Source organism: Tiliqua scincoides, chromosome 5, assembly GCF_035046505.1.
Source record: "Tiliqua scincoides isolate rTilSci1 chromosome 5, rTilSci1.hap2, whole genome shotgun sequence".
In the NCBI taxonomy this organism is placed as follows: domain Eukaryota; kingdom Metazoa; phylum Chordata; class Lepidosauria; order Squamata; family Scincidae; genus Tiliqua; species Tiliqua scincoides.
Genome location: NC_089825.1, coordinates 51,185,758 through 51,199,141, shown reverse-complemented (window position 1 = coordinate 51,199,141; position 13,384 = coordinate 51,185,758). Strand labels below are relative to the sequence as shown.

Sequence of the window (13,384 nt, the reverse complement as noted above, 5' to 3'; positions counted from 1 at the left end):
AGGCACCTTTCTCTGTTCATTGTTGGCTCCCTATCAGATTCTTGGTCTGTAGGTATCCTGGCTAGTTTCTCTGCCTTCATTTGCAGTGGTGCAGTGAAGCAGAAACTGAGTTTGCAGACACAGCATCTGCGTGGGTTAAATAAGTTCCAGAGCAGTAGCCCTCCTCAGGAAGTCCAACATCCAAAAACTGGTCAAGGAACATTTCAATCTCCAAAAGTCATTCCATTGCAGATTTCAAAGTGACAGCATTTCAACAGGAAAATCTGAAAGGGAGATTTGGAAGGAAAAAAAGTTGAATTGGAATTTATAACAGAATTTGGTACCCTCACAGGGGGAAGCTGTGGATCACAATGAGTCTTTTTTATTAATTACATTACATTTATTACATTTTATAAACTACATTACATTACAATGATTTAGCATTGCTATGAGATCATTATCAATTATGAACTGTCACTGTGCTACATAGTTTTAAGTTTGTTGCAAATCAGCCTTGTTTCATTCCCTCTTTTCTTAATTAACTTTGCTGGTTTTTTGGTTTTTAAAAATATTCTTCAAGTTAGTCAAGTTCCTGCAAGCTGGGGATCTCACTTTAGGCATCTGATGAAGTGGAGCAGAGTTCACAAAAGCTTATGCTGAATTAAATGGCTTATTCTGATTCAACTGTTCTGTCTCACAAATTGCCATCATATATATTTTTCCCCATCCACATTTCCAGACAGGAAAGAAAGTTGGCAAGTTAATGCACACCTCTCTGCAAACTGTTTTAGAGAAAGAAGAGAGCCTTGGAACATCGCGGAAAAAAGTTGGATTCCTGGGATGAACCCCGTTGTAATGATGACCAGATAGGAAATCTACCAAGGGTTTTGTTTATTTGTGAAATTTTTCCCCCAAAAAGAAATTTATATTCTTTAAATAAAGATTTTTTTAATTAAATCTCCACTGTTATTGCAAATCTTGTTAATGAGAATTTGTAAAAATTAGTAGCAAAACAAAAGAAGGATATTGTCAAGGTATTTAGAAAAATATATAAAATGTATTGAATTCTAAAATGATTCTGTTTGCTCGCACCAGTTCATCAAGGGTTGATTAGTGCACAGAAACAGATTCTCCCTGCTGCTGCCAAGTCTAGATATCAACCCTTAGAATTGCATGCAGGTTGCTTGACCTGACCAGATATCCACAAGCACAGTAGAAATTGGTCGGGAGGAAAGGGGGGGTTGGACAAGAGGCATGAACCCGCAATCTTAGGTACTCTTCTCCCCTGCCCAGCCCCAAGCCTCCATGAACAGTAGACCATCAGTGCTTTCAGAGTGCACTGATCATGTGTTTGTCAAAGGAAGAGCTCCACAAGCACAGTGGATGACATCCAGAGAACAATTGGTACAATGAAGATTGTATTGCACAGAGAAGGACTGTAGCTCAGTGGTAGAACATCTGCTTTGGGCGTAGAAGGTCCCTGGTTCATTCCTGGCATTTCCAAGTAGGACAATTTCTGTCTGAAACTTTGAAGTGATGCTACTAACATTGTAGACAATACCCAAGCTCAATGAACTCAGCATAAGGCAGCTTCCTATGTTGCATCTGCACAAATGTTAAAAGAATTCTGGAGAGCGCAAAAGAATGACCTGTCTCCTCCACATTGCTAAGAAGGTGTGGCTGCTCCATTGGCAAGCTGCACCCTTGACTCAGAAATAAGTGAGCATGTTGCTCCAGACAGCCAAGTGCCTACCAGCCGGAATTGCTCTCCATTCCTTGGACAGGCTTTGCCAGGGAAGCTGATGCCATAGGGGCTTTTGGAAATTTCCATGTGTTGCGGCGCGGTTACTGCCACGTTTTCATTGTCATGCATCCAGGAGAGCAATAAGAGGAAACATCTGTGGAGCAGAGATTTGTCCCAGAAACATTTAATTGTTTTTGCTCAGAAAGTAGCATCCAAAAGCCACATGGAATAAACCAAGGATTTCATGAGCTTAAGAGAAAATAAGAAATGGTTTATCCAGTGTTTTAAAAATACATTGTTTTATGTGCCAGATATAATAGTGCATTTCACTTTATACAGAACAGCAGCATTGGGGGAAAAAAATCATTTTCTTCCATTTCCTTATTTGTTAATGAGTACCAATTGGCTATTTATTATGTGGAGGGCTTTACTGTGGTTGCAAAAGGTGCTAACTTTTCAAACAATCATTAGGGAATCCCAAATATTTCTCAAGTTCTCTCAGGCGGCAATCCTATGTGCATTTTCCTGAGCGTAAGCTCCACTGAAGATAATGAGACTTACTTCTGAGTAGATAAGATTGTGAGATAGGATTGTGCTCTCAGTTCACTAGATCAGTTGAATTTACATCAGCCAATGTCAATGGACCCTCAGAATTTCATTCTTCAGTGAGGGGAAAGGTGAGGAAGTCATCACCATTTGAAATGTGAGATCACTGAAAGGTTCGCTGATCACCAAAATTGCTCCGAGGGCCAGTTCACACACATGGTGCTGCCACCAGGTTTCATGCACTCAATGATGCATGTAGAATGGGAGAAAGGGTCTATATGTAATTGCAGTAGCTGTTTAGATAAACACAATTTTGTAAATCAACAGTCGCATAAAGAAACAGACACATGCATTCACAACCCTCCAAATTATGGGCGGATGCATTGGCACTTGTGCACAGGTGCCCTAAGCTGCCAAGAGCTGGCTGTTTCGACCTATGCACATTCTGGGTTATGTACATACCTCTGGAACAGAATTGGTATGTAGGAGTCTTAAAGCCCAATCCTAAGGGCTTCAGTGTCAGCAGTACACTCACACTACTGGCGCTGGGTGCTCAAACATGCCATAAAGCATGTTTGTGACACCCTCAGTGTAAACGTCATCGGCAGGGAGGCCTGCGCTGTCCCATCAGCGCCACTGAAGAAGTCCCAGCTACCACTGGCAAAAGACTGAGTGCCAGGCAGCGTGAAGGTGGGAGTGCAATCTGGGAGGAGGGTGGGATCAACAGAGGCATGCTCTGCTGGATCCGATGCCCTGTGTCTGGCTTGGATGTCCACCATGGGGCTTCTCAAGACTTGAGATGCCCCATTGCAGAGGCTGGGGCTTTATTGGGGAAAGGGAATGAATGTCTCCTCTTCCCCCCCCCCAGCGGCTTTCCTGGCCTTGCAGGATATCGCAGCGGCCATTTCTGCACCACTGTAGCCCACGGTGCTGAGAAGCATAGGATTGGGCTGTTAGCATGCTTCCCTTTGCATGTTATTTCCAACAGATAAATGCAGGCAAGCATGAATTAAGGGTGTTTATGTACATTTATATATATATATATATAAAAAATTAAAAATTAAAAATTGCTTTGCTAAATCAGACCAAAGTCTAAGTCATCATTCTGTTTCCAACAATTGCCTGCCAGATGCCTCTGGAAGTTCACAAGCAGGACAGGATGGAGACCAAACTCCTGGAGTCTTCGTTTAGCTATCTGACCTAATAGACTTATCACGAATAGAGCTATCCTGCATGCATTTGTCTAATCCTCTGTTAAATAAATTTTAAATTGTTGGCCAGGTCTCATGACAACAAATTGCTTAGCTAGATTTCCATTGCCAATCCATCCCGCACCATGCAAAGTACCTCCTGCAGTCTGTCCTGAGCGTATCCTGTTTGCTTCCAGAGTCCCAGAAAACCTGGGGCTGCCAACTGACCTCCTTTCACCAGGCAGCTGCTCTTTCTAGGGCATGCAAAAACATATGCATTCCTCCATGACTTACTTAATTGCTTTAGCTTCTGTGGAATCTGGCTGGATCCAAACTGGTAACTGAAAAGCCGTACCTGGAGACATGCTTCTACTCCCCGCCTAACGTTCTTCCTCTTCCTGCTTTTCAACCCTTCTAACCTGAATTGTGTTGACTCCTACAATTAACTTGGCAATACCTGCCTGTTTCCTGGAACCGTTTCAAAAATTGTCAGTGATGTCACTGCTTTTGTGGTTGCCCAACTGGCATTATGTGTGTCTTGTCCTATAATCCAAAATGTCCAGTCATCATTTGTTGCACTGCTTCTTCTACATTCAATAACTAAATTATTGACCATGTACACCTGCAGTTGACAGTCTGGTGTCTTCAGTGGGATGTCTTATGGATGCATTCATTCCGGCTTGTGAAAAGCCACATGGCTAGTTGCTTATGTGAAGTAAGAATTGCCACCAAAGCTTTGGAAGGAGATTGTACCTGCAGTCACAGACCACCTACTTTGGACTCAGAAGGTTCAATCTGGGACATCTTCATATAGGGTGGGCAAAGACCACCCATGAATAACTTCAGGCTATTCTAAGTATCTATTTGATGTGTAAAACCCATCGAATCTACATCTTTCATTATACAAACATGGTTGAATAGAATTGCTGTTTGCCTTGGTGCACTTTTCTTAACACTGCATTTTTGGAGCTGCATCCAATACTTAAAATGTTAAGAAGCAGTTCTGGTTTGGGACAGCAAACAAAAAAAACAAAACCATGTAACCACTGAATGCTTGATTCCGTTAGAATGGCCTTTAGATGTTCTCTCTATATGGCCAAACAGATAGCAATTTCTCTACAAATATGAAGCTGCCAGGATAGGATTTTATTTTCCAGCACAGTGTCTAAGGGGGTCAGACCTTTGAATTAGAATTGCTACATTGTGTGTGTGTGTGTGTGTGTGTGTGTGTGTGTGTGTTATTTTTCCTGTCCTTTGAACAGTGGCAGGCAGAATTTCAACTGGTGTAATTCTCCCAGTTCATTTCCATGCTAAGAAAGTATATATTCACTTTTGACCTTCGAGTCAGAAGTTTTTGTCAAAGAGCAATAGAAAAAAACAACAACTGATGAGATATAAAATATTCTCATTCTTGGTTAATTTTGTTTGTCTGGTTAAACAAAGCCTAGGAAACAAAACATCTAATTCCCCTGCCACCACCCCTTCATGTTTCTCAGACAGTACTTTGAAGCCCTCAGTTTACTGGATCTCTCCCAGCAGTCTGTAAAATAACTTCTAGTCACTGGAATGCTACAGAAGAATCTGGAACTGTTCCTTGGCCAGACATTTTTGGTTAAAGCCCATGTTAAGAAGTCTAGCGCAGAGCAGATCAAATCCATTTCAACTCTGCTCCTCTTAAGAATAACAGCAGCAGAAGCTACAGCAGCAGGATGGAGCTGAGAGGAATCTGCCTTCTTGTGTGCCTTTTCTGTATGACACAGACTACAACTCAGCAGAACATCAAACCCAAGAAAAAGATAGACACCAGGAAAGGTAAGAGATCAGATGAAACTGTCTCAACCTGGTAGGGACGGTCTTTTTTAAAGAAAGAATTTAGGGTTTTAAAGCACCCTTTTTCATTCAACTTTGAGAGTTACACAGCCAGTATAGGTTACAGAGAATATAAACCTGTATATAAGCTTAATTTTCCCGCATTGATAGTATCAGTTTTCATAGTCTAACTGCAAAGATCTTGCTTCTGTAGCAAATGAATTCATTGTTTTGATCAAAACATTCCCTGATAACTGCAAGGTGCGTGCATGACAGACAGACAAAGACAGAGTGTGTATATTAAAATGTATAGTAATAAACAAGTTTGCATTCCAAGTGCCCTCTGCCCAACTTCTGAGTGGACATGCTTCTTTTCCCAGTATGCAAAGAAGCTGCAGAATTCCCCTACGCTAGTGTCCTACTCAGCTTCTTTGCATCTTGGAGCATCACATTTAGCTCATAAGAGAGGAGAGCATTCCAGCAAACATGTCCCATTTTCAGATCTTTGCAGTGATTAAGGTGTCTTGGGCTAGATATATATGCCAAATAGAAGCTTTCTGAGTGTGTTGGAGATAACCGCCTGCCAGTACATCTCTTTTCTCCCCATTTCTAAGGAGTGATTTAAAATGCCTCTCTTTCAGATGTTTGTAATAACCAGGGTATCTTGGAGTACAAATATAATCCACAAGTTTGGTATATGGTATATGCCAAACTTCAGGGTTCAAACTAATCAGTTTACCTCCTAACAATTTCAATACCCTGGTGAGTCAATAATGAAGTCTTCAATCCAAATGTCTTAAAAAATATATTTGTGCATGTGTTTTATCTTTTTGGCTCTCATTTCCTTTACTGACTTACAGCTTTTGAATGGTGTCATCCTGTAAGAAAACCCAAAAAACATACTAAAAAGGGATTTAACTTTCTTTCATTGGCTTTGGGGGCACCTGTCTGGTGTGTTTGGCCAGCCAAGGTGAACATGTGCAAGAAGCCGTATTCAGCCTAGGAACTGTGTTCTTCTGTATTACTCTTCTGGAGTAATAAGGCCCTTGAAATAGTAGGAAACACAAGAACAAATTGGGAATATGCATTTCTTCACAACTCACTGGGGTGTTTGGTCAGTGAACCAGGAGTATGTAAGAGCAGTCAGAGAGACCCTGGACCATGACAATAACCATGTAATTTTGTATAGCTGCACATTCTTAAAGTCTGCTTGGGCATTCCATATGGAATTGGAAAGGATTGATATACACCCTTACCGGCAGAACCAAGCATGTCAATTCAGGAGTTGGGGGAGGAGAGAGGAGGAGCGTGAAAAGTACCAGGATAGTTAGCAAAATGTGTGCTGAACAGAATTGAATGAGCAGAGATGGGCAATGTTCAAAACATATCATAGAGGGGGTTTGTCTGTTCATCATTGACAGGAGACCGTTTGCTACTTGGGTCACTTTTCTTTGTCATTCTTCTGTGGCTTAAATGTACATATAAGGTCCCTGACATGGTCACATTTATGGTAAGCCAAGATAAGGAGCAGAAGCAACAAAGCTTTGTGAAACCTGAAAAAGTAGCTTAATTTTTAAACTAGCTCATAAGGTGGTGAAATGTGAATTTGGGAAAAGAGCAGAAGAAAATATCTTCCTGTCAACAATGGATTATATCAGTGGCTCCCTTACTTTTTAGCATCAGAACCTACCTACAAAAAAGTTTCACAAAAACCCACTCAAGCCTCTGTGGCTAAAATAGTGATTAGGCAGCAGTGCTCCTTCCAGGTTGTTTAACCCTTGATGCACATAGCCTAATCTGCCTTGTCAGTTTCATGACCTACCAAAAATTGGGTTATGACCCACTGGTAGGCCAAAGACCCACAGTTTGGAAACCACTGGATTATAAGTCTTGATTGAGTACCATTGAAATCAATGGAGACAAGTTATTAATGTGACTAACAGTGCAATTCTATGCACCGTTACCTGGGAGTAAACCCTATAAATCACAGTTAGATGTACTTCTGAGAAAACCTCCATAGGGTTGCATGATAATGCAAGTCCCATTAATTCTAACACCACTTAGAGCACAAGCCTATGCATGTCTACTCAGAAGTAATTACCACTAAGTTCAATGGAACTTACTCCCAGTAAGTGTGCATAGGTTTGTGGCCCATGTCAGGATTCACTTTTTTTTTTCCTTTTGGATACAGCCTCATGATTGCTTAATTACAGTCATGCTAAAATTAAAGCAAAGATCAGTAGCTAGAATAAAATAGCTCCCCAAGACAAGAAAAAAATAGCTTAGAGGAAATATTGTGACATATTATTCTTTTTCAGTGGAGTACTGAAAAGATGTTTCCCTGGGTTGTGTTTTGAATAGAAGAGCCAAAATAATAAGAATGACTAATATAAAGCTTTAGTGGAGCCCATTAAAGTTAATTGAGCAATGAGTAAAGTAGTCACTCCTCCTTATGTTTTGCTTTTCTATTTACAAGCTACTTTCAATCCTCCTGCTTGATGGGGAAAATTACTCAGACACTAAATTCCACAAAAATGGAGAGGTTCAGCACAGAGAGTTTGACGATCTATACTAACAGCCAAGGGATGGTGTATGAGGACATGAATAAAGTGGCCAAGTTGATATTTGAGAACCATTTTTAACCAAACAATTACTGTCTATTCTGTATGTCAAAAATAGCAGTTAGTTACATGCAGCTACCAAGGTGGCTGCTTGAGAAATGTCCTTCCGGACAATGCTCCTGCCCAGAATTTATTTATATGGTCCATTGTCTTGCGGTAACAACCAATTAACTTGCTTCAGTCTTTATTTTTGTGGTAGTTAGATGGACAAACACAAGGCTCAGTGCTTAGTAATTGGTACCCACTCCCAGGTCGTCTGCTCTTACAACTGGGTCTAAACTGAGCCAGTAGTTCTTGCTGCCGACACTCATGCGCGCAAAAATAAAACAGAAGGAGACTGACTTTGGAAAAACCTCTCTCCCAGAAAAATGCAGACTCTCTCAAATCCCTGGGGCTCCCTTAAGAGCCAGACAGTAGCCAAGGATGGCAACCAACTCTCTCTTTCTCTTGTTCATGAACTGAGATCAGGCAGGTTAAAATAGTAACAGTAAAGGAGTTTATTTAAAAGAAAAATTCTGAAACAAGAGGTAAAGTAAAAAGACAAAAATAAAGCACCTAATGTAAAACGGTAGGTGAGGCTTCTGTGATAAGAAGAGACATTTTACTGCCTGCCAGTTCTATGCCACAAGCAGTTTTTGTGATAATTATGCACATCATTTTGATCATGAACTCATTTATTGTGTCACCAAGGGGGAACGTGAATTTTAATTCCATTCATAAACTGGCATTCATCCGGTGAAGAGGGAGGTTCTGATTTCTCTCTTTATTTGTTCCCCAGATGCCGTTAGCCTCAAAATGATTGAAGACCTGAAGGAACAGCTACAGAATCTCTCCCAGGAAGTAGCTCTGCTGAAGGAAAAGCAAGCACTTCAGACAGGTACCAAGCTGACCCGAACTCATGTTCACATGACACAGAATTGCCTCGGCGCATGGTGTATGTTTCATAACATGATGTCACAAAGATGGTTGCCAAGAGATGATCAGGAAGAAACAGTTGAGTGGTGTGCTCATTGTGTAGATCAGGGGTCTCTAAACTTATAGGCCAGAGGGCCACATCAAATATCTGGCCTGGTGTTAAGAGCTGGAAAAATAAATTTTAAATATAAAATTTAAATAAATACATTAGAGAGCCTCAGAAAGCCTAAGGTCTTCAGTTGGCCGAAAACGTCACTTTTGGTTTTTCAGGAAAAGCAGAAAGTGATGTTTTTAGACCTTTAGAAGGCATTCTGAGTGTAGGCACATGGCCTCCCTGGCCCTCAGAACATCTTCCAGACTCATCTGGAGCACAGCTCTGGTCACATTCGGTTGAGCAGGTCAGAGGTTGGCAGGGGACCAAGGTTTGCTGCGGGCCAGATTGAGGCTTGTCACGGGTCACATCTGGCCCCCGGGCTGCGGTTTGGAGACCCCTGGTGTAGATGACCATCATTGCAGTAGCGCAGAGGGCAGGCTTCTCCTACCCGATAAGGCACGTGGAACAAATTTACCCCACTACAAGAGGCAGCGCAATGTAGCAATCCTGAGAAACCCAGGCAAAAAGGTCTATTTAGCTTGAGTGGCCCTGGGCAAAATCAGTCCAACCCATTGTTCATGATCATTACTGAAGGAAAGGCTAGATATGAATGTGATAAATAAAACAATATACAACCTGTCAGGGGAATAATTTCAGATGTTCAGCCATTAAGTACATCTGATAAATCTGAGTCATTGCCTACATGGAATTGCATTTTGAGGGCAAATGATTGCTTTAGTGCAATTTCAGGGAGGAAACAGTTAGGGGCGAAGGGCCAGCCCCCCCCCCCACAACTCACAGTAGAATGCCTATTCAAGGCAGATCCACTTGTTGCTATTTTAAAGGAAAGGGAATAACAAGGCAGACGATGCCATGCTTATCTGTTTCTTTTGGAAGGAAACACTGACATTTTGGTTTTTATGTACTGCAAATAGCTTTACTGAACAGAGGAATTGCACAGTGTCTCCTGCCCCCACCCCCCAACAAAGAGTATAAAAAAAGGAAGAGCAAAGCACATGCCATGAAATGGTGGGGTACTGCAGTGGGGGGGGGGGAATCGCTTGCATTCACTGCTATTTAGAGTAAAAGACTAGATCTGAGTGAGAAGTACAGTGGGAGATGGTTCTATTTCTAAAGCTTAAATATGACATGGGTAGAAGCGGTTGTGTATTGCTTATCACAAGTGATGTCACAGTACAGCCCAATAAGTGCTTGTCACACTCACTCTTGCAATGGAATTGCTAGCAGGGGAGGGGGAAGAACTGCATATTCGCAACAACAACCCTCCCAAAACTGCAGTTGCATTGATGGGGGAAAGGTCAGCAAAAGCAGTATCTTAGGCGTCTGGATCTTCTGCCACAACTGAGTATCAGCTGCATTTTTTTGCATTAAACACAGGATTGTGGGTATTAGTCATATTGTGACTTCCCAGATAAAGAAGTTCCAGATCCACTCTACTACAGCCATATTGCTGAAACAAGTGCCTGGATTCCTTGTCAATGCTATTATGGTTCACATAATACAAAATGAAAATCTATTATTTCAATACAACCATCATGCTTTGGCAAGTTTACTGGGAATCAGCCAAAAATTGCTCCCAAGTAGACACAATTCATGGGGCCACTATAACACTCCCCCCAAGCCATTGTATTCCTTTACTGAGGGCATTTTTTCTCTCTTCCTTACTAGTTTGTCTGAAAGGCACCAAAGTCAACCTTAAGTGCTTCCTGGCTTTTTCCAACTTCAAAACCTACCATGAGGCCAGCGAAGATTGCATCTCTCAAGGTGGCACCCTCAGTACTCCGCAAGAAGGAGATGAAAACGATGCTCTCTACGACTACGTGAGGAAGAGCCTTGGGTCCGAAACAGAAATTTGGCTTGGCATTAATGACATGGCTGTGGAAGGAAGATGGGTGGACATGACAGGTAGAAGCATCACCTATAAGAACTGGGAAACAGAGATCACCACCCAACCAGATGGTGGCAAGGTGGAAAACTGCGTGGCTCTCTCAGGGGTGGCCGTGGGCAAGTGGTTTGACAAAAGGTGCCGGGACCAACTGCCTTACGTGTGTCAATTCATGATTGTTTAAGAACTGGACCCCCAGTGCAGAAAGACAGTCAAGGCATTTCACTCAGCACCTGGAATAAACCTCTGAGCATTTGTGTGTATAAATACATGTGCACCTCTCTCTGTAAGGAATGTGTGCACATGTGTCTATGGACACAAACAAAGTCTTAGCGGATAGAAATCATGGCTTGGTAATGGGCTAGAATGAATTATTAGGCAGATGCTGCATTTTAATTGGCTGACAGTTACATCTAAACCCTTAGCAGCTGCATTACTCATACTAAGGCCTGAATGATAGATATATTTTTTTACATCCAATTCTTAATAATCAGATGGCTTCATTGTCTGAGCAACCTTCAAGCTTTGCCAAAATAGCATGATACTCAACTCATTCATTTGCGGCTGCTGCATGTGATTCTCCTTCAGCCCTCTTTTCCTTCTTGCTGATCGCACCAAAGGAAACCTGATTTTGTTGATGTGTCGCGTTCATCATCCATTGGACCGAGAAGCTGAAAGTGCTTTCCCGCAGCATGCTTTTGCCTAGTGTTGTACATCCCTCAGAGCCACAAGGTTAGCCCACGTAAGTTCACGCACCTTATACATCAAGGAAACCAGTGGTATAGAATTGCTTCAGCATAATCTAGCATATTGGATGATGTTGGTATGAAGAGAAGAGAGCACACATTTGGGGGGGGGGGAATACAGTCAGGACCAAATTATTTATCTTGTTGGCAAGGAAGGCTACAGCTTTGTGCTAGAGTAACCTCATTTGACTGAAAACATGGCAGAAAATCTGAGAAAGAATATCAAAAAGAAAGGGGAAGCAAGGAAGGGGTCAACAGCAAGAAGAAATTGCATCATATTGCCATTGGGAAAACACAAAAGATACTAGAGGGTTCACAGAATCATAGAGTTGGAAGGGACCTAAAAGGTCATCAAGTCCAACCCCTTGTCTGTAGCAAGAAATCTTCCTAGAGCATTTCCAGTAGATGTTTGTCAAGCCTCTGCTTGAAGATTTCCAGTGAGGGAGAATCCACCACCTCCCTTGGCAATCTGTTCCACTGCCAAACAGCCCTTACCGTCAGGAATTTTTCCTGATATCCAATTGGAATCTCTTTTCTTGCAGTTTGTACCCATTGGATCTAGTTTGCTCTCAGGGGCAGTTGAGCTCAATTTGACCCTTCTTCCATAAGAAAGTTCTTTGGGCGTTTGAAGAGTGCTATCATATCATTTGAAGAGGCTGGAGAGCTCCAGCCTGTGTAACCTTCTCCCACGCACGAAAAGAAATGCCAAGAAGACAAAGAATCACTATCACCAGGTCTACCTGCTGGTACCTCTTTCAATGTGAGCTGTGCCCTCCCCCTCACACTGGCCACAGAAACACCCTTTGGCTGGAAAGAGGAAGAGGAAGCAGAGTCAAGAGGCAAGACATATTTCCCCCACCCAACCTACTTTTTTCTGTTGCTGTTTCTTATAATCTGATACCATATAAACCATTCTAGTAACCTTGGTGGCTGAAGAATGTGATACAAATACTGTATTAGAAATAATAAGCTGATACGGACTTTGGGAAGAAGCGTTTCTGCAGACGATCTGATGTGCCTTCCCTCTGCTGTGCTGTTATCGCAGGGCCTTCTCACCTCCACAAGGTGAGCGAGCAGGTCACTTGATTCAGGATTTGGTGCTTTCCAACAGACTTGTACCAACTGATTACTTGCCCGCACAGAGAGGGACGTTCTAGTTCATTGAAAAGATGCGTATGCAGGTTGGCTTTCCCATTTATAATCCAGGAAGATGTGGACATCAAAGCACCAGCAGATGGAACAGAGTCACTGAACTGAAGCAAATATTCTTCTAAAATTCTTCTTTTTTAAGAACTAAGGGAGAACAAAAAAAAACCCAAAAAACCAAAAAAACCATGTACCTTATTTGGCTATTTTGACACGGTAACACAGAATGTACAAATATTCTTCAGGATTGTGGTTGTTTCTTTCCCAATAGCTGGAGAGCTGCAGTAGAAACATCTAGATGTGCTTACAGCTAAGATTATCACTGCCAAATGTTCTGTTGAAAATACCATAGAATAAAAAAAAAAAGGCTTCTTACAAGGGTGTTGTCAGTCTATTTTAAGGGCTTTTTTTCCCCCCTCAAAGTGGGAATATATCCCTCAGCGTAACCTGTCAGCCTGCTAGGAACATGATATAAAGAACTCATGTCTATTTTATTTGCTTTACTAGGGTAGGTAGTCTCCTGACATGCATAGCTTGTCCATATTCCAGACCATACCTAAGTTACATGGAAGGCTTAAAGCTGACAAGTTGAATGGGGATAACCATAACCCACAATGCTGTTAAGGCTATTTAACTGAGGACCCAATCCTATTGGGTCTTTGTACCTGTGGTGCAGAGTGCTTTTGTG

The 13,384-nt window shown here is 41.9% G+C and overlaps 1 protein-coding gene across 2 annotated transcripts in view; it reads left to right on the top strand.

The window, feature by feature from the left end:
- The window catches only part of EXOSC7 (exosome component 7), a 41,192-nt gene extending 28,125 nt beyond the window's left edge, over positions 1-13,067 (top strand). The window contains exons 8-10 of one of the 2 annotated variants that reach the window (XM_066628365.1): positions 5,139-5,271; positions 8,668-8,766; positions 10,588-13,067. In XM_066628365.1, coding sequence (XP_066484462.1) covers positions 5,139-5,271; positions 8,668-8,766; positions 10,588-10,988 — 633 coding nt within the window. In that variant the 3' untranslated portion in view covers positions 10,989-13,067. Of the gene's footprint in view, positions 1-718; positions 937-5,138; positions 5,272-8,667; positions 8,767-10,587 lie in introns of those variants that run through there. The other variant, XM_066628366.1, reaches the window with a different exon arrangement.
- The last annotated feature ends 317 nt before the right edge of the window (positions 13,068-13,384 follow it).